Genomic DNA, 26,636 nt, shown 5'->3' on the forward strand with positions numbered 1-26,636 from the left:
CCAGGCGAGTTGAGAAGACTAGATTATTCGGCATGATATGTAGATGAACCCGGCGTGCAGGCAGCATTTTGGTATGATGACATTAAAGTTATTTTCTTCAGTTGAACATGAGTGCTTGCGCTGTCTGTGACATGCAGCCATGTGGGACTTCATAGTGCGGTACAATAGCTGATGCCTTCGCAAAACACGACGACGACGACGCCACTAACGACAGGAATATGCGTGTACATGAGCCTACAGAAAAAGTGGTCACTACAGCACGGAAAAGTAGGCGCTTGCTTCAACTCATGCATTCTGTAATTCATGCTGCTATCATAATCCCGTAATCCTGCTCCTTGTGCCATACACATTCTCTATGCAACTCGGCAGTATTCATCCACCTCACCGGTCTTCAAACGTCAGAAGAAGCCCTGGTCAAGTCTGTATTGATGACCAGATCATCCTTCCCCTTCAGATGCATAACAATGGTAAGACCCTCGACGCCCAGCTCATCGTCACCCTGCCCGACGTTCACCCCCACGTCCACGCCAGACGATCCAAGCCTCTCTCTGGACATAATCTCAGCCTTCAACTGCCGCACTTCTGACGTCAGTCTCAAGTAGTGCTCCTTCCAGGTGCAAGTGTGTTCGGATGAAATCACAGGTGCTGGGCTGAGAACCTCAATCTCGTTCGACTGTCCGCGATGTTCGAAGCCGTGGGTAATGCTCGCCTCGTTGTTTTCTTCGACAACGTGGGAACCCGAGGCGGAGTGGGTTTCCTTTACTATGTGTGAGACCTGACTGCTGGTCTCTGACTCGACTGTTGTTGACGTTCTGGAGCTTGACTTGTGGGAGATCGAGGCTTGAACCTCCTCAACACGTTTCGACCTCAGAGGCGCCGGAGACTGGTTCTCTTCTTTTGTTGCGTCGGTAGCAACGTCGGCAACCTCGCCAACAGAGGAACGCGATGGTAAGCTTGTTTCATCGTGACACGAGCTGCAAGTCTCAGCTCGCTGTCGGCCGCCATGGTGCGAGTCCTCGACCTTTCGAAGCTGAGATCTCCAATTCCCGGCTTCCGTCGACTGTTGTGTTTGAGCTTGCTGGGATATGTTTTCCTCTTTCTGGACTCGGCGCAAGGGCCTTTGCATCCACGGCAGCGTCGTCTTTGGCTTTTCCTCCACGGTCTCCTTCGTCACCTTCGTCACTCGCTTCAGCTTCGGCCACTCGACTGTTGACTCGGTTGTGGCCGAGCCAACCTGATCAATCGAAGACCTCATTTGGGGTGTGCTCTTGGCCTCTGTCACGACTCGTTGGCTCGTGATGGATCCTCGATTTGGACTCAGCCATTCTGGAGGATTGGATAGTCTAGTATCCGGACTTGGCGGGGTATCCGAGGCTCTTCTCTTGATCGGGTCAACATCAAACGACTGAGACCTCTCCCACTCGCGAAGCTCGAGAGCCCGATTGCTCTTCTTTTCTGCGGCAACCGCTGTGTCGAAACTGATTAGCCTGCCGCGGTTGACCGTGTCGATACCGGGTTTGGCCAGAAGTCTGTCGACGTCCACTACACTGGATGTCCTGTCCGTGACTTGGCTAGAGCTGTGCTGCCCTGGCCCAGCGGATCCTGCAGCGAGATGCTCCATGATATGCTGTGTTCGCTTCAGATCGTCGGCGTGATGGTACATATTGTCAATTTTGCGCTGGACAGGATCATCCAGCGGAGCATGAGACTGAAGATCGTCAGTAGCATCTGTCGTTGCCTGTTGGCCCACAATGCATGCAATGCTGTGACGCTTGCTATGGTGGCCCGCATGTATGGCGTTGCACCTAGGATTGCCGCAGTCTCCGTGAGTTCCAGCAGTCGTGGAAAGGTCATTTTGCTGCGGAACACAGTCTGAAAATCGAGACTGATGCTCTCCGCGAGCAGTGGCATCAGTGAGTCGGGGCTCGGCAGTGACGACCTTTGTCATCTTGTCCGCAACAACGAAGGGGTTGTCTTTCAATGCTTGCGAAGCGACTGTAGCATTTTGCGCTGTTTTGGACGAATGAGTGGTGTCCTGGTGGGAGGAAGACCGTAATTCCTCCTCAATCACGTTGAAAGCGTGCTGCTGGGAGGTTATGACTGTTTGTCCCGAGCTCTCCGTGCGTCGATGATCATCCTCGTCATCAGGGATTTCGCTGGAACACTGGGGGCAAACCGAATGGCCACATGTGGCACAGAACGTCCGGGTCGTTACTTCCGCCCCGCACGAGTGACAGATGTTGCCGACATGCCTGGGAGTGCTGTTGGTACCATCCTGGTGGCGTGAGAAATCCTCTTCGTCGTCGTCAGAAAGCCAGCCGGAAGGTCGTGAGATTCCAAACTCTTCAAAGATGTCACGAGCGTGACGCAGACGGATTGTGGAGGTAGTCAGCTCGGATTCCTGGGAATGATACGAAGACGCAGAGTTGTTCGAGAAGAGACGACGCGGCTTGAGGCTTGGTGACTGCAGAGAGGCAACATCCTCAGCAAGTTGGTCCTGTTGGCCCCGGGTTTTTGACCGGAGGCGTCCAGTCGATGCTGTCTGACGCAACTGCGTTGGATCCAAGTCCTTGTTCCTGGGAGGTGTCAGGTAGGCTGACTGCTGCGGGCGCAGCAATGGTGTTCTGAAGATCCTGGGCCGGCCCCAGCCCTCACCCTCAGGGCCCTAGCCAGGGAACGAATGATCTTGAGATGGAGCCTTGGACTCCTCGACCATTGTGTTGCGGGTCGCTGGTATGGCGAAGATCTTCTCGGCCCGTTGACCCTAACCGAACCGAGTAGCGTCGCGTTCTATACTGCCGGGTGTTGTTGGCCTCCGCTTCGCAAAGCGAGGGGGAGTCGGCTTCGCAAACTTGAGTCGTCTCTGCGACACGAGTCCCTGTGGGATGTCGTCTCCTTCTCCATCAGACTGGTAGATGGTGACGTCGGATCGAGGCGCTCGATAGTTGGCAACGAAAGGATAATCCATGCCTGAAGACAGTGGCAAGTGATTGTGTATGGCTGTATGATGCTGGGATAAGTGTAAAACAGTACTAGACCGGATGGATCGTTGGGGGTTGACAAACGATGCCCCGGGATGAAAGATACGGAACATTAGTTAGGAGAAAGGTTTGCCTCGTAGGAGGTCAGGGAGGATATTTATGGAGGTTGGAGCTGGTGCAGAAGCCCCCATACCTGGGGCAAGAGTGAGGGGCATCGGTGACATATCCCTAGGCAAGCTCGACCCCTGGGCCCGAAATAAGACGGAAGGGCCGTTCAGGCATGGCGCAAACGCAGAAAGCACGGCACGCACAGGTTCGAACTACAAGCAGGTGCTCAGGAACGTCGCACGTGGATTCAATTATGCGATGTTAGATGAGTTAGGGAATCCGAGTCTTTGATGTACAACGTCATTTGTCCGACGACCTCTTTTACACTCTCTATTTCAGGGCAGCCTGGAGGCTCTCGAGGACCTGTGGGGTCAATCAGCGTGTGGCCTGCATAGCCGTCCGGCAGCTACTCACCTCCAACTCGATCTTGGCCTCAGCAATGTCCTGCTCGCTGCCGCTGCCGTTGGCAACCTTCTGGGCCTCGGCGATCTGGGACTTGACAGCCTCAGCGCTGAAGTCCTCAATGGGGTAGCCCTCAGTGGCGTTGATGCTGAGGACGGAGTTGGGCTGGACAACGGCGAATCCACCGGAGACTACATAGCCGTCAGTTTCTTCAATTCGACATCCCTTGCAAGCCTGGCTTTGCGATTGGTGCACGTACGGAAGAACTGCTTGCTGGGACCGCTCTCCTCAACGACCTCGACCAGACCGGGCTTCAGCTGCTCGATGGAGGGAACGTGGTTGGCGAGAACACCCATCTCACCAGAGTCGGCGGGGATGTTGACCTGGACGACATCCTTGGAGCTGTAGATGGACTGCGATTGCGGCAATTAGCTCCGAACCCTTCAATTGGCTTCCTCCGGCGCATGCAGCATGCAATCGTTTGTCGTCGACTCGGCCGCGGCTCAATTCATCTCGGAGAACATCGGGGTCGTACCTGGTGAGGGAGGGACAAGCTCAGCTTGATCTGCAAATTGTCAGCGGGCGCTCGGGGTCGGTTCGGAGGCTGCACCGGTGCTTGCCTTGTCGGGGACGGCGTCCGCATAGGTTCGGCGCTGGAGGGGAGCGCGGATGGCAGCAGGGCGAGCTCGGAGAGCCGCACGCGCGATGCGGAGGGAGTTCATGATGGGCTGAGCTGGCAATGGGGATGTGTTGCTGGAGACAGCTCGGGTGAGGTCGCTGGCAGGAATCTTTCGGCTGAATCCATTCGCGATTCGGCTAGCGGGAGAAACTTTGGTCACGCCTCCGGGCACATGACCTTGAAGCACAGGCCATGAGCGATAAGCTGATAAGACCTCTGCAAGGATTCCAATGCCGTTACCCCATAGTCATTCGCTTAACGTGTGTAATCAATTAAGAGTCATCTACCAACAAGTCATGATGACCTCTTTTCAACCTCGCCGACAAGGTCAACTTCAGGTGGATATCGCTTGAGTGTTTCCGATATCTTGCAGTCAAGTCTTTTCTTCCCGTTTACTAGGCGACGAAATCATGATAAAAATCAGTTCTCCCAACGCCACATCTGCTCGGTCAGTACCAACATGGACGCAACCTTGTAAGAGTTTGAAGCGTCCATATAGATGATCCAAGCACCATGATGGGCAACTTCATGTTTTAGTTTGATGATGAGCTCTCATACTGAACTTGAAAAAAGTATAGCAAGGTCCTCAGGTCGGTGATAACTTCCTCCGGCTTCGAATTTGCGAATCCACGTGTTTGGGTCCTAGGCCTAGAATTTCCCTCAGAACAAGATAACCCCTGTGAACTCCAGGTTTGCTTCCCAGCAACTCACAAAGTTTGATATTCGGAGACTCCCGGTGCTAGAGGAATAAAACTAAGAACTTCAGCTCCCAATGGTTCCGGTTGAGTCTCACTCAAATCTGCTCCCATAACATTCAGTTGCAAGAATCTCGCAGAAATCAATATGGCATCTACCTCGCTCTCCCCCCCTAAAGCATTGCCAGAAGCCGCGGCTCTTGAAGGTCTGATGGCAATCAAGTGTCCGAACGGCCCCCACATACCCACGGAGGAGGACTTGGAGAAACAGAATCTCTTCAAAGTAACATGCTCTGAATGTCACGAACGTGTTGTTCGAATGGCCCAGATCTTCTCCAAGACCTGTCCCAACAGCGACAGTGGATACGGTCCGTTAACGTATGGCATCGTGCGGGATATGGCCGCGGGAATCAGACTGGGTGGCTGCAACTTGGACATAGCAAATATGATGACATACCAATGGAAGATGGGGCAGCTTGCTGATCGCGCTGTCAAGAATTTTGGCTTACCTGCGCCGAGTAACGAAAACTGCATCATGTGGGACTTTGGTTCTATCGACATCGCATGTCAGACTCGGAGTCAAAAACAGAACGAGCTTGGGAGCCTTCAACAACTGGCCAACCAAAAATTCTTGCAACCCCAAGTATCTGGGCCACAGCCTGAGAGTACCCAGGGATACTATTTTGGACGCTTCATTGAATATCTATCGGCAGCAGTTGCTGACGCGCGCCTGCCAATAAATGAGACCGAGAAGTTGGTTGAAGGGGTGAAGGCTTACGTCAACTCCTTTACGCATCTGTCCTGAAGCACTCTCTGCCAGCTCTCTGGTCAGACGAAGAGTATTCTAAGTAATTCTTATATCCGGAACGTAGCTTCTGACGCGCAGCGAGGAAAGTACATGTATTGACACCACCAAAGCTCGGGCGCAAAATCAATACGATGTATCTCTTGGCGGATCAGTCGACCTTTGGAGGCCCTTCGCGGATCACTTGCCAGAGTGGCGCTCAGGTGAAGTCATTCTCAAAGCCCAGGGCAGGAGGTAGGGCTTTAGGGGGTAGGCATGAGGGCAGGCAGGAGGCATGGAGGGGCAGATAGGAGGACATGGAAGGCTACACTCCGGAAGCTTTGCTGAGGACAGAATCAATGTCGAAGGCCTGGTTGTGGCAGACTACTGAAGTCTTGATCATTCGGAAACGTACACTTTCAGGGCTAGATGCGGTTTAATAGCACTAGGTGGCGGGAGGCGTTCGTATTGGATGAAGCGCAAGTCAACCACGACGAGAAAACCGTGATTCGACAGCTCAAACCACGACGTTCCACATAATCACTTAGTCCAGGACAATCCCACTCGTTCTTGAAAGTTGTCAACATAACTCATAGTACGGTGGAGAACTCCCGGTCAGATAGACATCCCCACAGCAAGCTTGTTGTCGACTAGTAATCATAACCTCGATGAAAATGCTCAGATATGTGCGAAATGATCTAAGCCGACAAGAAGCCGTTGACAGCCATGTGAGGAAAACGTCAAGCCCGCTGAACATGAATACACCCGCTTGATAGAAAGATTGAAGAATGCGATTGGTCACAGGTGCAACTGCTCCTTTGTCGTTGACCGGCTGATCTCCGATAGAGGAGGCAGCATTAGAGCAACGGAAAGAAGGACACCTACTCATGTCTCAGCATACCCCGGATGAGTTATTCCCCTGGATAGACATCTCTCAGTACTCCATGATGGTCTACGGAAACCATCGACATAACGAAGATTGTGCTTGGTTTTGACCCTATGCTAAGTCTCATCAATTACAACTTCGTGACAACCAGGGGCCAGAGGACCAGTGAACCACAGGCAGAGCCAGTCAATTGCAATACCTGATTGGCGACTGTTGCCCATTGAGTACCAGAGCTGATTATGAAGTGATGGGCCTCACTGATATTCAAACTGACAGAGTTCGTGGTCAAGCCACGGAGGGCAATCAACAACCTACGTAACTCATGAGAAATGGAAGAAGCGTGAGATGAACATGAGAGCCGGTTCACAGTTTTAAGGTCATCTACTCACGCCAATCAGCCTCGAAATTGGGAAACTTGACGTGTATCGATGCTCTTCTGCGGTGTTTGACCCAAGGTGTCTCTGGTTTCCCGGAGAATGGCAAGAGTAACATTTTCAACTAGCTGTGGAGGACATATTGAAGGATTCAACATGCTCTGAAAAGAACGAGAGTCAGTTTTCCTGGACTGCTTCAATAGCTGAAACGTCAAAGTCTTGCTCTCCCTTAAGAATGCTAGGCGTTGATCAATATCCCACCTCGCAATCCTGTGTCAATAGTTTCAACCAGGAGAGACAGCCAAGACGATAATTGCAAACGACGAGACAGTGCACCATAAAGGCGCGTAGTTTACCCCAAGCAACGCCAACAGAATTGTTCAACAAATGTCGAGCATATGCCTCAAAGCAACTCAACCAGCGGATCAAAGGATACCTCCCTTGTAAGATATGCGCAGGATGACCTTCCCCAAGAATGCCTCATCAAGGCATGTTGCTCCTGCCAGTCCTCAGCCTCGTCCGTCTCCGGCAGTCAGCACCGCTCAACAGCCAAGACAACATCGTCATCAAGCAGCCGCAATCACAGACATCACCTGCGCCTGCGTCTGCAGACACCTGCCAAGGCCTGCATACCGCGTTGACTTACAAGCCGGCCGCCCATCGCCGCGTTCCGCCTACAGAATCTCACGCCCAAGACACATGCATCTCAGCCAGCCCCCTCACGAATGGGGTCCCATCCAAGTCAGCTTATAGGCTTCACATGCCACTGGCACACTCACATAGAACGCAGTGTAAACCGGATATCTGACAGGCCTTCAGCACAAGAGATCTGACAGTACACGGCATTTCTCGAAAAGGGCAGTGATGTGCCGTGAAAGAGACCTGAATACCATTTCCCCCGCCATACAACTCGAGTCAATTTGACATGCGGCTAACACTGTGGTGGCTTACGTCTCCGACTGCTGCATACACGCCCAACGACAATCACCAACCCGTGACCGTCGATCACATATCCCAAAGTGTTGCCTGCAGCATGATACTCGACAATCATTGCTAGATACCGCCAGCCCGACAACACACCATCTCTAAACCTAAACGTACACGCAAACACGGACCGACAAGCCACAAGAAAAAAATCCCGAACGCCTCACAGAATCCCATGCCTGGAAAGATGGCAATGGCAGTGGCGAATACACACACAAAGGAGAACAAAGGGAACTTCCCTCTCCGACTTTCGGACCGGTGTGAAACGAAACACATTGTTCTCTCCCTGCCCACCCTTCCTCTCCCTCCAAACCCAACCTTGCTGATCGGTGATGATCGATTTCCTTTCCGCCCCAAATCCGAGCCGAGGAAAGGACGAGATTGGAGAGAGAGGGAGGCATTAACGGCGGCGGCGGCGAGACGTCGCTACCCGTGCCATCCACCAGCAACTGTTAACCGACAAGATATGCGGCTCATGAAACACCACGATGACGGCCCTGGAGATAAGGCATCCAGCGAAAGAAGGTGAGGTCACACCTCTACACGCCGTGACTCGCGAAATGCGCACCGGCACGATCGAACCGAAGAAGGGGGCTCGGAACCGGGCGAAGATGCAGGCAGACTTCTTTTTGCCGCGGCGGCGGCAAAACCTCGAACTTCCCTGTGTCACCTAGGGGCTCCCGTCTTCGTTACCACGTTCTGGAAGGAACCGAGACGCTTGAGATGGGACGAAAACAGCAGCGATAGACACACGATGCGGCGAAAGGAGACGGGCAGGGTTATGGATAAGGCCTGCTGGATGTGTAACAAGACTTTTCTTCTGCCCAGTGCTCTCTCAAGGCCAGCTGCATCAGGCTTACCTTACACCGCGGCAAGGCAACAGGATCGCAGGGTCGTTCAGCAGCGGCGGCACTAACACGAAAAGGCAAGACAATGGGGCTCCTCGGAGAGTTCAGTCATCACGAGTTGGTTGACAGGAGTCAGTCAGCACAGGAAAGATGGCTCCTCGATGCGGCTGCCCGTCGTATGCGAACGCCCGTCCGACACGAGAAGAAACGGGTGGTGGGCTGCAGCATGTCACTCTGTAAGCGTACAACATACTTTGTCTGCCCTCGAAGACCCTGGATTTCGCCATGAGGAGGGGTTCATGCTCGCAAACCCGAGAGATCACAGGCAATAACAAAACGCGAACGAAAAAAAGTGAACAATGTCCATGCCTGTTGTCATTCGCTTCGCAGACAATCCGGCACGCTAGAGTTGAGAGTCAATCGCTCCTGCGCAGCTGACCAACATCTGAATCGCTGGTAGTCTGGAGGGGGGAAAAGGGCCCCCTTCCACCGAGGACCTTGCCCAAAGCGGCCTCCCGAGACAGGAACGGATCTCAGCGCTCCAATTGGGCCTCGAGATTGTGGTTGGTGTTGGAGAGACATGCTGCCTCTTTGTTCGAAGCGATGGGGTGGTGGTCGTCCTTTGTTTCTGTCGCTCACCGCCTCCTGTGACCCTTTCCCCCACGACGAGACCAACACGGCGATTGGAGGGGAGCTGGGGGAAGGGGTTGGAGGGAATTATCTCGTTCTTTTGGTCACTCGGAGAAAGCCTAAATTCCTGCTGCTGAAGCTGCTCCCGAACCCCCCCTGCTCTGGCCTTTTTGATGCCGGAGTCTCCTTGGGGATGTTCCCTTTGTCACAGGTTTTCCAGACAGGAGCTTCTTTTTTGCAATGTCTCATGAGCTACCTCGACAGCTAGGGGGAGAGGTAACCCGAACTACTGGCAGGTACTGTGTCTCACAGAGGCTTGAGGCGACCAGGCAAGGTCGTCGTAGCTCCGGCGGCCCAGCTCGCATTCTCGCAAGGTTGGATCTTCAATGTCGCTACCCGTATGGCTTACGGGTGCCATGCGTCGCGTGTGCAACTCTGCACCCCTCTCCCCTCCGACGCCACGAGCTTGACATCTAATTCTCATGTGTCAAGAACAGTTTTGGGCGTCGAGGAGGGGGAGAGGAGGGAAAGGATTGGCGCCGGGCTGGCGTAGAAGGCAATGGTCGGCGGCGTGCAGAAGCTTTACACACCAAGAAAGATGCCAAATCATCGGATAGTAGAGCGACGGAGGAGCGAACCTGTCGATCACCTTAATGGTTCCCTCCCACGTAGGCCGTAGGGAACCGTTGGTGTTGCTCTCTCTCCCTCTCTTTTTCGGCGCTACCCGCTGCTACCGCGTAAAGAGTCGCATACTACCTTACCTAGACTGTGGTTGCAATGAATCCTGCCGCCAGTCGTCGCAACCGCAGGCCATGTCCTCCTCTGAATGCGGGGTATTTGCGTGGTGAGAGCTAACAGGCGCCCCCGTTTAATGGAACAGGGGGGCGGATATGCGACGCGGGGTGGGAATTGAATTGGCTCGCGTTGTGTTCGAACTCCAGAATTTCCCCTCGCAAGTTGCGCCAGCCCCTGGATCCGCGGGCGCGGGTTGGTGCAAAACGTGAGGGGTGAGAAGGACAACTCACACATGGAGTCTGTCTCTTCGGGGACGCCCGAGGCGGCACCATCGCGTGCCGCTGTTCATGTTTGAGGAAGGGACGCAAAAAAGTTGGAACACAATCCTGCGAGTCCAAGGTGCCGCCAGCGACGCTCAGTGTCGTCAACAAGCAAGACGTCTCCTGGCAAGATATCTCTTGGCAGGGAGATATCTCCGGGGAACCACTACTCCAGAGAGAACAGGCCACAACCTAGTGAACAACGAAATGAGAGGAGGCGTCGTAAATGCCATGGAAAATCGCGAATTGTTTTTGTCGAAGCGCCCGTTAGCTTGCCCGTCATCCCGCCATGATGCCCCCCGTCGTCCAGAGGACCGCAGATGAGCATGTCCAGGACGAGGTCAATAACACGAAAAGTGGAGGGAGGGGATGCATGTGCCGTAGATTCTTCTCGCACCGACGTTCACTCTCTCCTGATTGAGGGCCAGTGTTTACACCGCAAACTGGGCCACTTTGGTCCCATGGTTGCCCGGAATGGAGATCAACAAGCGGCCGGCACGGCATTGGCGACGACATTTCCTGCGGGATATCCGCATCGAACCGCAAGTAAGTACCAAGACGGTATCGAGACCGTCCGCTTCGTTTATCGAAACCTTGCGAAATATCTGAGATTCGCGAGCCCTTTGCTCAGCCCCAAAACAAAACATGAGAATTCTTCAAAACAGAACAAGGCTCGGCATCTCTTCTTTGAACCCTCGATAGCGTCCTTCCCGCGTCGACGGCTTTGTTGCCGCGCAGGGACCAAAGAGCCAGAGGCCGTTGGGAATCTCTTGGCGGTGTCCGAGCCAGATCTCTCGTTGGCAGGAAGTTGAAACCCCGCCAGACATGTGCCTGTGAGTGGACGGAAATGGGCATGGTATGGGGGTGCTGCGGCTCGGACGGCCGCGGTGGTGAACATTGCTGCTGCTGCTGCTGCTTCTGCAACACCCGCGGCGCGTGCTCGATTCCGCATCCCGCGCTTCATCTTTTGGCTGCTGCTGGGCTCTGTTCGACGCCAAGAAGTCGCAGTTGGGAAACACACAATCTGGCTTTCGTCCGCAGCGGGTTGGCTGGCGTCATGGTGCATCACACAGTGCTCTCCGATACTTTGGTCTCACAGTCTCGGCGAACTGAGACTGCTGCGTGTGATGCGGCGGCGGCGGGTGACGGGATTATTGGGGGTAATTTCTGCATTCGGGATTGAATGCGCGGCTTGCCCTTTGCCGGCCTTGCTGGCTCCGGACCTACGGCATCCTCATCATCATCATCACAATGACATCCACAGCGACGGGACAGGCTTGTATGGGGCAAGGCCCAGCAAAGCAAGCTTTGAAGGGACGTACAGCTTATGATATAATTGATGTCACAGCTTTTTGCCTTTTTGATGTGCTGGCAGTGCTGCTCGCTGCTGGCGGCAGCCGTGGGCGAGCTTGACTTTCCCAGTGACCCGAGGCAATGCATGGCATCGTCCAGCATGGCATGGCGATAGCATGGCCCGCGCCCTCCTTAGCCTCCCATTGGGCGAGTCAGGAAGCAGACGGGCCGGGATGAGGGCTGTCTGGCTGAAGCTTGTCTTCCGGGCGATGGGCCCTCTGCAGGATTCCTGTCCTCCCAAAAGTTGCTGTGTGGCTCTTGAGAGCAAAACACCCAACACTTGCATGTGGACGGAGGCATGTTTGGCGTGAGGATTGGGCCCAAGAGGGGTCAGCCCGCCGACCGTCGGACGACGGCACGCTAGAAGCGCCTTGCATGTACCCGCGACGGGCTTGTGAAGAAACCGGGAATCACAACAGGCTAACAACGAGCTGCCTGTTGTCTAGCGGCTAGGGCAACTCAATGGTCGACGGGACGGGCTTTTTTGGCTTTGTGCTTGGGAAAGTTGGCAAGACGAAGCGAAGGACCGTCGACTGTTGTTTACCCCTCCGTGGCTGGCATTCTGCAGACGGTTTCTGAGATTATTTCGGCGCTATTCTAGCTGCAACGCAACGCTAGAGGCCAGAACGCCTTTTTTTTGGTGGTGTTACTCTGGTCTGGCAGTGACGGGCCACTTTCACTTTCACTTTCACTCTGCGGGCAGAGCAGTCAGATGCTTAATGCTCTTTGCATTGGCATGAGCATTGGCGACATGGAGGATCCAGAAAGGGCTGAGCTTGCCTGAGCTCCATCAACTGGCAAAGATCAAACAGCTAGCCCCCAAGCAGTTGCAGGAAGTGCTATGCGGTAATTGGGGCAGGGTAAGGGCATGGCGCTCTATAGTCCGTCTGATGTGCTCCATGGTGCATCGAGGACGCAGACGTTCATGTGCGTTCTTCTGATGTCGTCGTTGCGAAGGGTAGCCTGGTAAGGGTTGCTGTAGGGGAAACGGATTGCAGCCGAGGGTTGCGGGTAACGGGTGTACCTGATGGTGTAAGACGAGGATGGCTGGCCATGGTGTTCGGAGTGCGCGCTGGGGAAAACTCGCGCAGGGCAAGCACGACAGCACGGAGTAGGAGAAAATTGTCTCAATTTGATCGAAGGCTGGAGACGCAAAACCAGGAGACGGCCCATGCGGGCATCTGGGGGGCACGACGTCGAGTCAAGGCCCGGCGTTTTGGATGATATTGTCATGGTCTCTGGTGGTGCAGCTGGCGCAGCTGGCAGCCAGACAGCTAATATGGCGGCTATTATTCCTCGGCAAGAGCCGGGCCAGGAGCAGGAATATATCAAAAATACCCCAAACAAGCTGTGGACTGCGCTGAAAGGCTGATTGTGCTGTGAATAGCAACAGAGTGGAGGAAACAAAGACAGCGGCGGATGGGTGTGGTGCTTTAGACCAGACCAGAGTCACTTGACTGGACACATGCAGGGCCTGAGGGTGATTGCCTGCTTTGCTTGGTATTCGTGACGGGTGATTGGAGACGGATGGTGGTTGGAATGGTGATTGGTAGCGAGACAGGAAGAAGCAGGCCAGCGGAGGCACAGGACAGAGTGGGAAACCAGAGGTCAGAGCTCGCCTTGTCAGAGCTAAGCTAGCTGGCACTGGCTGCAGGCTGCAGCAAATAGTGGAGGATGGAATCGGGGACAGATTGAAAGATGAGATGAGACAGCGCGGAAATGGGCCAAGAGGAACGGACGGCTGCCTCACGAGGACAGTTGTGGGCTTGCAGCAGGTGCTGCATGTCGACGGAAGGGTTGTTGACTTGGTATGGTCATGGTCATGGCCATTGCTGACACGGCGCCATCCATCGACTGCAACCCGCGACTGGAGTGAGAGTGTTTGTGGTGTAGCGTCGTAGCGTCCATTCTTGGGGTGGTTTCTGGAGATTATCGTTCCAAGGTGAACCAGCGGTGACCTGTGGTCATACGAAAGTAATATGGAATAGACATGTCACTCCTCGCTTGTTGACCGAGATGAGCTAACGTGAGCCGGTGCCAGTGCCACTGCCAGTGCCAGTCAGCAGAGGGAATTGAATGGGACAGGAAAAAAAAGAGAGAGGACGGATCCCGCGCGCCATCATCTCGCGTGTCCCTCGGCCCTTTCACCGTCAGACTTGGGAGCTGTCGCTGCGAGACTCCCATCGCCCATTCACCGCAAGCGATGTGGATGCCGTCAGGACTGTCCCCGTCGCGCAAACCGACCACTGGAGGAGCGAGAATTGGTCACCAGCACTCCACCGTGTCATTCATTTGGCTTCAGTGGGTGAGTGGATGTGAATTGACGACAGGCATTCGGGCAGTACGTACCGACAATTGCCCGGGAGGCGGTGATGGACCTTGGCGGCCTTGCCATTCCCGGCCGCCGCAAGGGGAAAGAAAAAAAGCACGAGCCAACGCTCACAGTGGGAATCGACGGCTGCCGTTGGCTCCGTTTTCGGCTCGAAGCTTAGGTTCCTTGGCGCGGTACCCGACGCAAGGCGACAAAGTGCCGCAGCTTCCCGCCGACGACATGCGTATCTCGAGGTCCCTCAGCCGTGCGCCTCTGGGCGTTTCCGAGCGAGATTGACTGCCTGCGCACCGTGTGGGGCACAACCAGCTCCAGTGTCTGGATCAGCACGCCTGGTTTAGCCTCCCCAAGACTCCGATCCATCTCCATTTCCCGCCCGCCTGTCGATGATGCTGGTCTCTTTGCTTCCTGTGCTTGCCCTTTTTCCGCCTAGCCGCCTTTTCATCATTCAATGGGGAAGTTTTGCTTGGGGAGGGCCCCCTGCGAGCCCTGAGAGACAGGGCTCCCCCCCACTGACACTTGAGTTTCCTCTCCCCCAATCCAGTAAACGTGCCACCCCCGGCGACGTACGGGAGAAGACGCGAGAGAAGAAAAATTCGAAGCAGAGCCAGCATCCCCACGGCCGCTCGCCGGGGAGAATAGGCGAAGAAAAATTTCGCAACAAATTTGGGGACCAGTCCGAGCTCAGCTCAGGGAACAAAAAGTTCAACGCATTTTGTTGACTGACTGACGGACGGGGTCCAGCCCGCGCAGGCCAACACCGGTCCCAGTCCCCCAAAATGAAAAGCGTAAAAAACACGAGGTGAGGGTTTAAAAAAAAGGGCCACAAGGAAAAACAAAGAAGGGTGAATGAGACCTCACTTGGGGGGAAAAAAGCCGCATCGCAATAAAACCCTCCACGCGGTTTGCCTGCATCCGCATCTCCCAGCGCCCGCTGCTCCTCTCCTATTGTTGCTGCTGCTGTCAACTGTCAAAGCTGTAGCTCTAAGCTCGCAGTCCGCAGTCCGCAGGTGCTGCTGCAGCGCCTTTTTGCCAAGATCTTCAAATACCTTACCTTGCACTGCCAAGCCAAGCAACTTTCTCTCTCCCTTTTGCCTTTTGAGGTCTACGGTCTACGGTCCAAGATCCAAGAGATCCAGATTCCGAAGGTCTGAGGTTGATCCAAAGTCTGAGCCTTTTCTTTTTCCTCGGCAACCCGCGTCCACGCATCTGGCTCCCTTCCCTTGTCCTGCCGGCCTGTCTGCCAAATTTCCTGCAGAAACGCGACAAGGACGCACGCACAAAGGGAGGACCCCCAAAAAACCACCTTACGCCAGACACACCAATCGCACCTTATTCTGCTGGTGTTTCCCTTCACCCCCCGTCCGTCTGCCCGCCTGACCAACGACAACGAGGACGACGCGGAACAGCTCCTCAGCAAACGAAAGACGACTTACGTGTTGCACTGTTGCAGCGACCTTATCCGCATCCCACGCCCTCTTACGGCATAACGCCCACATACCCGCCCACCCATCATTCAATCAATCTGCAATCACTCGCCCGTCGCCCACTCTTCCTCCCCTCCTTCGGCCTCTCTCTGCTTTTCCCTTCTTATTGGAATAGAGAGCAACAGAGAAAGAGAGAAACAGACTGGAATCTACCAGCTGGCACACACACACACACACTCTCATACGCCCACCCACCATCAATCGACACAGACACCACGCACCACACCACCCGACCACACTTCCCGAAGCAACGGGCAGCACCAGCGAGGCGGTAAAGGGAATTTGCCTTGCCCTTACAACAAAAAAAAAGCTGGACGAGTGACCTCCGCTAGTCGCGGCCTCTATCCGTACCCGTCGCCACTCCCACCTCTCTCTGTCAGGTCCTAGGTCCTAGGTCCTGGCCCCGTTGGCGTTGGGTTTCCCCGGCAAATACTTCTACATACCCATCTGCCCCCTACCCTTAACTGGCTCTCCCAGACACCACACTCCTGCTCGGCCAGAAAAGAGCCCAAGCCCTCAGCCTCCGAGCATCCTGAATTCATCCCACGTCCATCCCCGAACACGCCAAGAATAACCCGGAACCTGTTAAACTTCTTCCAACCCGCCCGAGCATCTATCCCAGCGCACAGCACTCTACTGCCTACCGCCCGCTGCCGTTTATCCTTTCCCAGATATTTCCCTCTCACACACGCCCAACCCAACACCAACACACATCACTCTACACTACCTTCCCTGCGCCACGCTAGGCCCGACGTCATCTGCTCGCCCACGACACAGTCATCCTTGTGCCACGCCCAAGCCCGCCCTTTCATTTGGGATCTACACTCCGATTCAGTTATTCTTGTACACCCAGGACCCTGAATCGACCTGTTCCCATCCCACCAACTACGCCTCACGTTGAGGCAACGCCCGGTCGTCCTATAATCTCCCTCAACTGCCACTACTACTTCAGAATAAGATCCCTTTGACGATGTCCGTTCTGTCCTTATAGCCTCACGGTCCCTAGGGACACTTTTTGGTCAGCTGCAGTTGTCTTCCGAGACGATCACCCAGTCTGCACGTCCTCTTGAGGGCAACCCGCTCTTCGACATACAAAACAACAAAACATCCATCATATACAAACCACTACAAGAGCCGCTTGTGCGAGCACTTTTACTACTACGACCGACTACTACCATATTCTCACGAAGTCGACCTTCGACCGGTTACGCCTGCTAGACGCATCGTTGAACGACTTGGCCTGGAATACCACCCTTCGCCACACCTCGAGCCGAGAGCCCGATTTAACCCTGCATTCACCTCTTGACCGACCTCACCTATCCACAATGACGCACAACACAACACACGACGCCGCGACGTCAAACGTCCTGGCCTGGTCCACACATTGCGCCAACATGCCCTCCATGGTAGAAGACGAGACCGCCGATGTTGACGAGCCTCCGGAAAATCCCACTCAGGTGCCCATCTCTCCCATGAGCAGCATGTTCAAGAGGAATCCTATCCGACGCACTACCTTGGACCACAACACCTCTCTCCTGACGAAGGCTCTCCACAGCCCTTCCGAGGATGAGGACCCCGAAGCCCGCCCGGGCATGTCCTTCTTTGCCCGCCGTCGTTCAATGGCCAGCAACATTAGCCTCGCTTCCACCGCCGACTTGACGAGCGACACTGGCCTCACCAGCCCTTCTCGCGCCAACACTCCCAGCCCTCCCATCCCCGAGATGCGCTTCCTCCGTCTCAACGACGAGCCTCAGAAGCTGGCCATGCAAGCTCCCGCTGCTCGTCCTCAGGAGCCCGCCCAGGAAGCTCCCAAGAAGCGTTGCATCCAGTTCGCCTGCGCAAAGCCCAAGCCTGCTGAGCCTATCCAGGCCCAGCCCATGGTCAAGGCCCCTTCTGCCCAGGAGCCTCAGCGCAGAAGCTGCATCAAGTTCGCCTGCCCCGTTCCTCAGCGCCCTGCTTCCACGCAGAACACTCCCCCTCAACGCTTGGAGATGGCCGCTGCTATGCTCCAGCCTCCTTCCCTGAAGGAGAGCTCGCCCGCGACTGTTCGCAAGTCTCGCTCGCGTTCCCCGCGACCTACTCTCGCACCTCCTCGCATCGCTGTCGACGTCAAGTCGCCTACCACAAAGAAGTACATTACCGCCAACGACAACGACTTGCAAAACGAGTCTTCTCACTTTCACGAATTTGCGAGCGACGTTCCCCGCGAGGATGACTGGATCCGCCACGCCTTCACCTCTCAGGGCCGCCGCATCACTGTCGACGACACCCTGCAGAAGGAGAACGCCATCCGCAAGCTAGCGATTGAGGCCGAGGAGGAGGCTGAGGAGGAGGAGAACGAGGATGATCTTGAGACCGCCATCGACGACGATGAGGAGAACGATGCCGATGATCAGGACGATGAGGAGGAGCAGGACGACGAAGACGATGAGGATGAGGATGAGGATGAGGACGACGACAACTCGGATGGCTACAAGACCGACGAGGAGACGGGATTTGCTGATTCCGACGAGGAGGACGACGAAGACGATGATCTCAGCCTCTGGACGCCCGGCCGCTCTACCGCGCAGAAGATCGACACCACTCCTGTGGCTCGCCGTTCCTCCCTCCCTGAGCAGCTTTCCGATTCTTCAATCGCCTCGCGCACCAGCCTCCGTGCTCGCCGCGGCAAGACCCAGCGTATGAAGATTCGCCCCGGCACTCCTGAACTCCCCGACAGCACCGACTTTGTCTGCGGTACCCTCGATGAGGACCGCCCTATGGAGGATGCCTACATCTCCTGCCTCGCAGCTCGCAGACGCGAGAAGCTCCAGCTTATCCCTCAGGATATTGACCCCAGCTTCCCTGCTTCGGACCCCGAAGACGAGGGCGATGAGGAGATCTACAACCCCGTTCACCACAGCAGCGACGACGAGGACTTCCTCCACGGCAAGATGGAGGACCTCCACCATGGACAGGACAGGAGAAGAGGTCGCAGGAAGTCGGAGCACACCTCTCCCAAGCGCTTCCGCTCTCCTCCCCCCATGAAGCGTCGTGCCTCTCCGGCACCCATCAAGCGCCGCGCCTCTCCGGCTCCCAAGGCCCGTGGACGCTGCCTCTTTGACGGCCCTTCTCCCCGCCGTCTTCGCTCTCCCCCTCCTACCCAGGCACTGCGGTCTCCTCCCGCATCCCCTCGAAATGTACAGGGCGCTATTACCTTCAAGACTCTGGCCTCTCGCCCCGGCCTTACTGTTACCAAGTCTCTCCCCCGTCCCCCCTCCATGTTTCCCCACATGGCCAAGGGACGCCGCACAAAGGCTCCGGCCAACGACATCCACGTCCGCGGCGCCATTGACATCGTCAAGGGCCTGGAGAGAAAGCGACAACGTCGCAAGGAGAAGTTTTACCAAAAGTACTGCAACCGCGCTCGCAAGGGTCAGATCCCTGAGCGCAAGCCACAGCGCGGCCTCGGCTGTGAGCGTATGAGAGAGCTTGGTCTGCTCATGGCCGGCAAGATCGACCAGGGCAACTATGTTCTCTCCGTTTAAACCACAGACAATTTTCTGCATCGGGTGGGGTTTGTTGATTTGCATTTACAGCGACACTAGGGGTGTCTTGCTCGGCGTTTAGCATGGGATGGTGCATGGCATGGGAGAGGAATTCATGACATATATGATACTATTTACTGTCCGATGGACTGTACATATTTACACAGAGGCCAACCCGACGCACGGGGCCTCGTACATTTCTTTCGCTTCATTTTTCTTGTCTTCTATCGTTGGGACGGAGCACGAATACCCCTGGAATGGCGTGTTTGAAGGCTGTATGGTTGTTTGAGCGAACACATAGCATTAGGGAGCCTGATCAACTGCATTCCTGCGATATATCGCAAATCTCCAACAACTTGTCCACATCGCATTCACAGTGACTCATTGCCGTGTGTGATGCCATATATGATGACCACAAAGCTCTTGACAGGATATATATGGCCTACCGCAATGGCGGATTCTGCCATCTATGTGATTGAGTTCGAAATAAGTTCGGATGCCTCAACGTGTTGAGTAACTGGAAAATCGCAACGTGTTCCTTCAAACTCTACATAAATGGAGAGATGACAACGATTTAGACCTTCAAAACTTCACTACCTGCACATCATCATCCTTTGCTTGCCGTGATCCTCATAAAAAGGCCAGAGTGAGTTTCGCTCTGACGCACCAACACCTTTTGACTGCCAGAGTGGAGCATCTCCGATAAGTTTTGCCCCAAATATAAGGCATAAGCACACCTCAGCACCTCAGCATCAGCACCGACCACAAGCAAGTTGGAACCCGACAGTACACAGCACAGCAGCAGCACTCCACCCCAACCGCTGATAGCCCAGTCCAGCCCACCAGCCAGCCAGCACTCAGCAACCCGCACAGCACCCGTCCGCCGCCTTGCCTTGTCTCTTGGGAGCAAAAGTCCGAACAACGAATCTATCCCGACCTCAATCTATCTATCTGCTCCACCGCATCCCCGAACCAACCTCACATACGCACAATAGACTTGATCTTTCGTCTTCAAGATGTGGATTATTGATTGGTGTACGTACTCAGCTTGCTGTTTCTTTCCCTCGCGCGCGATGCTGTCTTCTTCGCCGCCGCCGCTGCTGGGCCAAGCATCCATCCCTGGTCGAAGAGCAATCAACTGACTTGTGTTCCATCGCAGTCTACAACGTCCTCTCGAGCCTTGGTTTGCTCAACAAGCACGCCAAGCTCCTTTTCCTCGGCCTCGACAATGCCGGCAAGACGACTCTGTTGCACATGTTGAAGGTACGATACCCGAAAGCCCAGCTTGGACCGGAAGCTGCGAGAGACCTCCCGTCCGCCATGGTCCGGATGCGCCGATATGGGATATCAGGAGCTTCTGGTGCCAATACGAGGGACTGTAGCTAACCCATTCACCAGAACGACCGAGTTGCTATCCTTCAGCCCACTCTTCACCCCAGTGAGTACCTCCCTGTCCCAACAACGTTGACGACGCCGCGGGAAGCCGTGCGCACGTGTCCTCGAGTCCATCTGGAGCAAAACTGACCACCTTGCGTCTGCAGCTTCCGAGGAGCTCGCCATCGGCAACGTGCGCTTCACAACCTTCGATCTCGGCGGTCACCAGCAGGCCCGCCGCCTCTGGAAGGACTACTTCCCCGAAGTCAACGGCATCGTTTTCCTCGTTGACGCCAAGGACCACGAGCGATTCCCCGAGGCCAAGGCCGAGCTTGACGCTCTTCTCTCCATGGAGGAGCTCGCCAAGGTTCCCTTTGTGATCCTCGGCAACAAGATTGACCACCCCGACGCCATTTCCGAGGAGGAGCTCCGTCACCAGCTCGGCATGTACCAGACGACTGGCAAGGGCAAGGTGCCTCTGGAGGGTATCAGGCCCATTGAGGTCTTCATGTGCTCCGTTGTCCTCAGACAAGGTGGGTTTCCGCGGTGCTACCAATACGCGAGGATCATGCAAGGCTAACAGGAGCAGGTTACGGCGACGGTATCCGGTGGCTGTCTCAGTACGTCTAAGCATGGGACCGACTGCTCTGGGAAGAGCTGGTCAGGCGGTGTTTACGGCGGAATGGAGTACACGGGCGATTGGCAAGAATTGGCAAAACAAAAGAGTAAACGTCCGTACGGGAACGAAATCATGGTGCCTCGTCTACGATGCTCCGGTTCAAATTGCTCGAAGGGGCCGAGTCCATGTCCTGGCCCTTTTCGAACCTGATATCCTTGGGGGTGAAAGTGCGTAATGGGGCAGGTTTGCTGCTTTGGCAGAGCTCTGCGTGTTGGTTACTGGGGATATGAGTACGCGGCATGGCGCAGAGCTCGCTGCCCAGTCGGTCACGCAGCCAAGTCAGTCAAACACGAGGCAGTATGTACGGTTTCTAGGCTAGAATACTCATTCAAGCCCGGGACCTTGGAGAATCTGGTTATTGTGCGTTTCAATCGTTAGCCTGCTATGCTAGTTCTGCATCAACAACATAACATTATCAACATCAATGTTTCGAACGGTAATGATGGTAAGCGCTGCGCATGTTTCTGGAGACGACGTAATGCCTAGGTAGGCAGACCGTCCATGCAAGGCGCTGTGCCGCTGTGCCATGGTGATCCCGGCCCAGAGGTGATGCAACCGAGGCCACCGTGTCAGCAGGCGGGATGTAAGTTTGGGAGGCGTGGGAAGCGGCGACGTGTAAGTGTGGCATTTTAGGATTCACAAGCCACAGCCAAGATTTTCTTGATTTTGCGGATGACGACGATGATGATGACAAAGTGTGTTATCATTGATGTTCAACAAACAGCAAGGCATTCAAGGCATAGGCATTGCCCGGCTCAGCCCTCCGAGATCATCGTCGTCCCGCCTCCCCCCCGATACGATAGCCTTGGACGTCGATCTGAGCTCACATCATCCAGGCCATGCTTTGGGCGGGCCAACCATTGTCGCGCGTGGCGAGCGTGGTTAGGTAACATTTCCAGAGGATTCCGGAGAGGCGGGAACCAGAACGGGGGGCAAGCTTAGGGGTCCAAATTGGCGAGGAGGGGCCATGCCATGCCCGTGTCCCGCCAGCCAGCCATCCATTCAATGCCGCTGACAATGCCGGCCCCGAAGTGCTTTGCTCTCCTCCCAGTGGACGTTGTTCAGTGACAGTTTGGCCCTTCTTTGGAGCTGTGCCACATTCGCGCAAGTGCAGATGGAGGCCCTGTGTTTGAAGCAACGACCTGAGGGCCACGAGGGCTTCTCATTGCTTATCTTACGTAAGGCTTGACTCGTACCTATTGTTCATGTGCGTGTCATTGGAGCGGCCATATCTACCTGTACGGCCCTCTTGGCAGATAACTGCCTGCCCGCTCTTCATGCTCGGAAACGAGCACGGAGACAACGCTGCTGCTGCAGAGTACAGACGGTTCATGGATGGTCATCTCGGCTAACCTGGTCGGTACGGGCATCCCGCTAAAAGTGCTTCACTCAGGCACATCATCCACTGAAGAACGCCCCTCCCTCGCCCTACGAATGAAGTGCACCTGATTCAATCCACTGTGAAGAAACTACTGGGGAAACACGGGATACGGGATGCTCTCCCTTCCACTCTCTCCATCCGCGTCCACTGCAGCTCACTGAGAACTGTCCACCCGCCCCCCAACGAAATCCAATTCGAGCTACAGCCGACGTCATCCGACCCGTGGCATCACGGGCGCATTCCCCAGGGAGGAGAGGCGCGCGCATCTCGAAGGAAACGCTCCGGTCCGAACAACCACCCCCAAGAACAGTCAGCTTTCCCAACAAACGCCCTGAAATCACCCGTTATCCAGCTCCCATCACCACTTACACTCAGAAACGTCGTCTCACACATTGGCTGGCATACGCACCACCCGACAGGGAAAAAAGGGGGAGATTGACTTTCTCCATCAGCTGTACCCTCTTGTTTCCTTTTTCCTGCCGTTCGTCCTTTTTTTAGACTTTGCGTCTGCAATATCATGCGCCTAGACTTGATAGACCTCACAGCTCGCAGACATGGCTGAGCACACGCGCGAACAACGTGAACACCACAGAGTGACCTTTGCCCCGATCTCTCCCAGTAGCAGCAACAACTACAACACCGACAGCTACGGCTTCCCGCCCGAGTCCTTCGGCAGCGATGGCCTCCCCGACTTCGACACCAACTTCCTCGACGACGCGGACCTCGAGGCTTTTGTGAACGCCCTGCACGCCCCGGACCCGCTGCAGTCTCCCGCGGACGAGACGACCTCCCTGCGCTCCCCGGGTCTGAGGAGCACCTCGTCGCTCGACATCACGAAGCGAGGGAGCACGTACGAGGATGGAAACGACGACCCGTCCGCCGTGGCGGCGGCGGCGGCTGCTGCCGCGGGCGACGTGACGGCGCCGTCCCAGCCCAATGGCAACGGCCACGCGAGCCAGCCGAACATGTTCATCACCGCGCAGAACGACTGGGCGCCGGTCAACCAGCGGGTGGCAAAGCGAGGGTCGCGGCGGCGGAGAAACCGGGCCAAGGGCGCAGCGGAGGCGTTGCTTGGAACGAGGACCAAGGATGAGACGCGGGAGGGGATATTCTACGCCCTGCTCAAGTGGCCGATGCTCTTCTTCGTGGGGGCCTGGCTCGCGGGTCTGGCGCTGACGTACCTTTATACGAGGCTGTACATCTGGGTCTACGAGCACTTCGTCACCTGGCGCGGCACGAGGGAGAGGCTGAGGCGGAGCATGCGGCGGACGAACAACTACCGCGACTGGGTCGTTGCGGCCAAGGAGCTGGATAGCTACCTGGACCGCCAGCGCTGGAAGGAGGAGAACGACTTTGCGTACTACGACTCCAAGACTGTGAAGAGGGTGTGGGAGCAGATGCGCAAGTGTAGGCATAGAGCCGAGGAGCAGGAGAACGGGGAGGTTGATGGGGAGAAGGGGGGCAAGCCTGCGGTCGAGGAGCTCCACGCGCTGCTGTCTGCTTGCGTGAAGAGCAACTTTGTGGGCGTTGAGAACCCGAGGTTGTACAGTCAGACGTACTACGGGACGAAGAATTTGGTGCAGAACTTTGTCGACGAGGGTAAGCATTCGCCAGTGATGGAATGGAGGTCATTAGCTAACGTGGAGTAGTTGAGAGGAGCATCAAGTTTGTTCTAAACACTCAGCAGCTTACCATGGAGGAGAAGAGGAGCATTTTCAAGGGCATGTTTAACAACTACGGCCGGACAGCTCTTTGTCTATCCGGTGGCGCATCGTTCGCGTACTACCATTTTGGTGTTGTCAAGTCTCTCCTCGAGGCGGATCTCCTCCCGGAAGTCATCACTGGGACAAGTGGCGGCGCCCTGGTCGCTGCCTTGGTGGCCACTCGCACCAACGACGAGCTCAAGAAATTACTCGTCCCGGCCCTTGCGGGTAAAATCACTGCCTGTCGTGAGAGCTTCACGACTTGGATCCCCCGATGGTGGAAGACGGGCGCGAGATTCGACTCGGTCGACTGGGCCAAGCAGTGTTCGTGGTGGACCCGCGGCTCGATGACGTTCCGCGAAGCGTACGAGCGCACGGGGAGGATCCTGAACGTCTCCTGTGTCCCGGCCGACCCGCACTCGCCCACGATCCTCTGCAACTACATCACGTCTCCCGACTGCGTTATTTGGTCTGCGGTGCTGGCCTCGGCCGCCGTCCCCGGCATTCTGAACCCCGTGGTGTTGATGATGAAGCAGCGCGACGGGACACTGATCCCGTACTCCTTTGGCCACAAGTGGAAAGACGGTAGCTTGCGGACGGATATCCCCATCAAGGCGCTCAACCTGCACTTTAACGTCAACTTTACAATCGTGAGCCAGGTAAACCCGCACATCAACCTCTTCTTCTTCAGTTCCAGGGGCAGCGTGGGCCACCCCGTCACGCACCGCAAGGGCAAGGGCTGGCGGGGCGGATACGTCATGTCCGCGGTCGAACACTACCTCAAGCTGGACATGACCAAATGGCTCAAGTTCATCCGGCACGCCGAGCTACTGCCGCGCCCGCTGGGACAGGACTGGAGCCAGCTGTTCCTGCAGCAGTTCTCCGGCACCATCACCATCTGGCCCAAGACGCAGCCGTCGGACTTCTACCACATCCTCTCGGACCCCGACCCGCCGAGGCTGGCGCGCATGATCCACGAGGGCCAGCAACGCGGGTTCCCGATCTTGAAGTTTGTGAGCAACAGGCTCAAGGTCGAGAAGGTCATTGAGCAGGGGCGGCGAGAGACGAGGCCTTGGATCCGCAGGGGCAGCATCGAGACGATTCTGAGCGAGGACGACCTGAGGAGTCTGTTGATTAGTGGAGCGACGGACGGGGAGGAGGATACGACGGATGCGGAGGGCGAGACTCTGCTTGAGCTGGAGGAGGAGGCTATTGTTGATGGGGACGAGGATGAGAAGTTTGAGAGGAGGTAAGTGTAGGATAGAAGATGGGGTGCGACACCCTTTGGGTTTTTGGGAATAGGGATGGGAGGATTGTAGCATAGCTTGGCGTTGCCTTTAATACCTGACAACTGGATTTTCCTGCCAGTATGTTTCATGATTCAGGCGTTTGACAAGGCCTTCGACGGGATGATCTTTGGCATCGCAGGCCAGCCCCTAAGTTGCGTGGTCTCTGAGGTCCGTTGAAGATATAAATCATTCCCGTGTCTTCTGTCAGAGGCTTGAGCCAAGCATTCTCGACAAACGAAACATTACCTCGTGCGCTCTGAATCTACAAGGTCTGAGGGACTCGACGGACATGAGACACAGCGAAGAATTGGTGCATCACTCCCGGCCGTCTCCGCGTTCGGGTGAGTGTTCCAGATGGAAGTATTCTTATGAATACTACGAGGGTGGAAATGATGAGGGAGGGTCGGTTGTTGAGGAAGCTTTTCAGAGACTGCCTGCCGTAAGGGGGGTGATGGCTTAGAGAAAGTCGACCGACGTAATCACCTGGCTAGCGGAACAGAAGGAGGGAGCCTCTCTCTTTTCATTGGTGACAAATCTTTTGAGGGATGGTCAATAGCCATGACAATTTGTGCGTTGGCCTTATCCGTTAGTCCTTCTCAGAGTCGTTACTCTTCCTTTTTATTTCTTGGGAGAACATAATGTTCGCGCTTCTCCTCTGGCTGGCTATATAAGCAATAAAATGATGTATTCATGTCTCCTTGCCAAATCTGTCGATCTGGCAAGCGCCATCCTATGGTTTTAAGGTGGTGAAATCATTAGGTACCCTTGTGACAGTTAGGTAGCTACGCGTAGTTTCAATCATTGGAAGCTTGTCGGGTCTTTCGAATAACTAACCGTCAGCTTATTCTGGAGATCAATACGCAGACATCGGTAGAGACAGGGGTGGACAAGGGGAAGGAGGTAACAGTTGCCGTCATGGCCGGGATCCAGCGGTGCCTTCTGGCTATTGCGGCCAGGTATCAACATGGCTGATCAACTGTGCTATCACTAACCTGGAAGCCACAACGCCAGGAACGATTGTGCGTTGTTCGAAGAGTCTGGAGCTGGCAATCACGCGCAATTATTTATAGTGATGGAGGCTGGTTGGT

General features: G+C 55.4%; 5 protein-coding genes across 5 annotated transcripts; 3 read left to right on the plus strand and 2 right to left on the minus strand.

Annotated features, from left to right (window-relative positions):
• Positions 1 to 391: 391 nt before the first annotated feature.
• On the minus strand, positions 392 to 1,948 carry CGGC5_v007390 (uncharacterized protein; the record flags this gene model as incomplete). Its single annotated transcript, XM_032035967.2, has 1 exon — positions 392 to 1,948. The coding sequence occupies one exon, from the start codon at positions 1,946 to 1,948 to the stop codon at positions 392 to 394; it is 1,557 nt and encodes a 518-aa protein (XP_031885256.2).
• A 1,471-nt stretch (positions 1,949 to 3,419) lies between these two features.
• CGGC5_v007391 (ATP synthase subunit delta) lies at positions 3,420 to 4,213 on the minus strand (the record flags this gene model as incomplete). The annotated part of the gene is made up of 5 exons (XM_066151854.1): positions 3,420 to 3,452; positions 3,504 to 3,682; positions 3,751 to 3,904; positions 4,027 to 4,056; positions 4,124 to 4,213. The coding sequence occupies 5 exons, from the start codon at positions 4,211 to 4,213 to the stop codon at positions 3,420 to 3,422; spliced, it is 486 nt and encodes a 161-aa protein (XP_066008624.1).
• Positions 4,214 to 16,920: 12,707 nt separating this feature from the next.
• On the plus strand, positions 16,921 to 19,122 carry CGGC5_v007392 (Uncharacterized protein; the record flags this gene model as incomplete). The annotated part of the gene is made up of 1 exon (XM_032035971.1): positions 16,921 to 19,122. The coding sequence occupies one exon, from the start codon at positions 16,921 to 16,923 to the stop codon at positions 19,120 to 19,122; it is 2,202 nt and encodes a 733-aa protein (XP_031885260.1).
• Positions 19,123 to 20,138: 1,016 nt separating this feature from the next.
• SAR1 (Small COPII coat GTPase SAR1) lies at positions 20,139 to 21,126 on the plus strand (the record flags this gene model as incomplete). The annotated part of the gene is made up of 5 exons (XM_032035972.1): positions 20,139 to 20,157; positions 20,282 to 20,385; positions 20,521 to 20,560; positions 20,664 to 21,029; positions 21,086 to 21,126. 5 exons carry the CDS (start codon positions 20,139 to 20,141, stop codon positions 21,124 to 21,126), a joined length of 570 nt encoding a protein of 189 aa, XP_031885261.1.
• A 1,984-nt stretch (positions 21,127 to 23,110) lies between these two features.
• On the plus strand, positions 23,111 to 25,512 carry CGGC5_v007394 (Patatin-like phospholipase domain-containing protein; the record flags this gene model as incomplete). The annotated part of the gene is made up of 2 exons (XM_032035973.1): positions 23,111 to 24,155; positions 24,206 to 25,512. 2 exons carry the CDS (start codon positions 23,111 to 23,113, stop codon positions 25,510 to 25,512), a joined length of 2,352 nt encoding a protein of 783 aa, XP_031885258.1.
• Positions 25,513 to 26,636: the final 1,124 nt, after the last annotated feature.

Source organism: Colletotrichum fructicola (assembly GCF_000319635.2).
Source record: "Colletotrichum fructicola Nara gc5 chromosome Unknown KSG_Nara_v1_contig04, whole genome shotgun sequence".
In the NCBI taxonomy this organism is placed as follows: domain Eukaryota; kingdom Fungi; phylum Ascomycota; class Sordariomycetes; order Glomerellales; family Glomerellaceae; genus Colletotrichum; species Colletotrichum fructicola.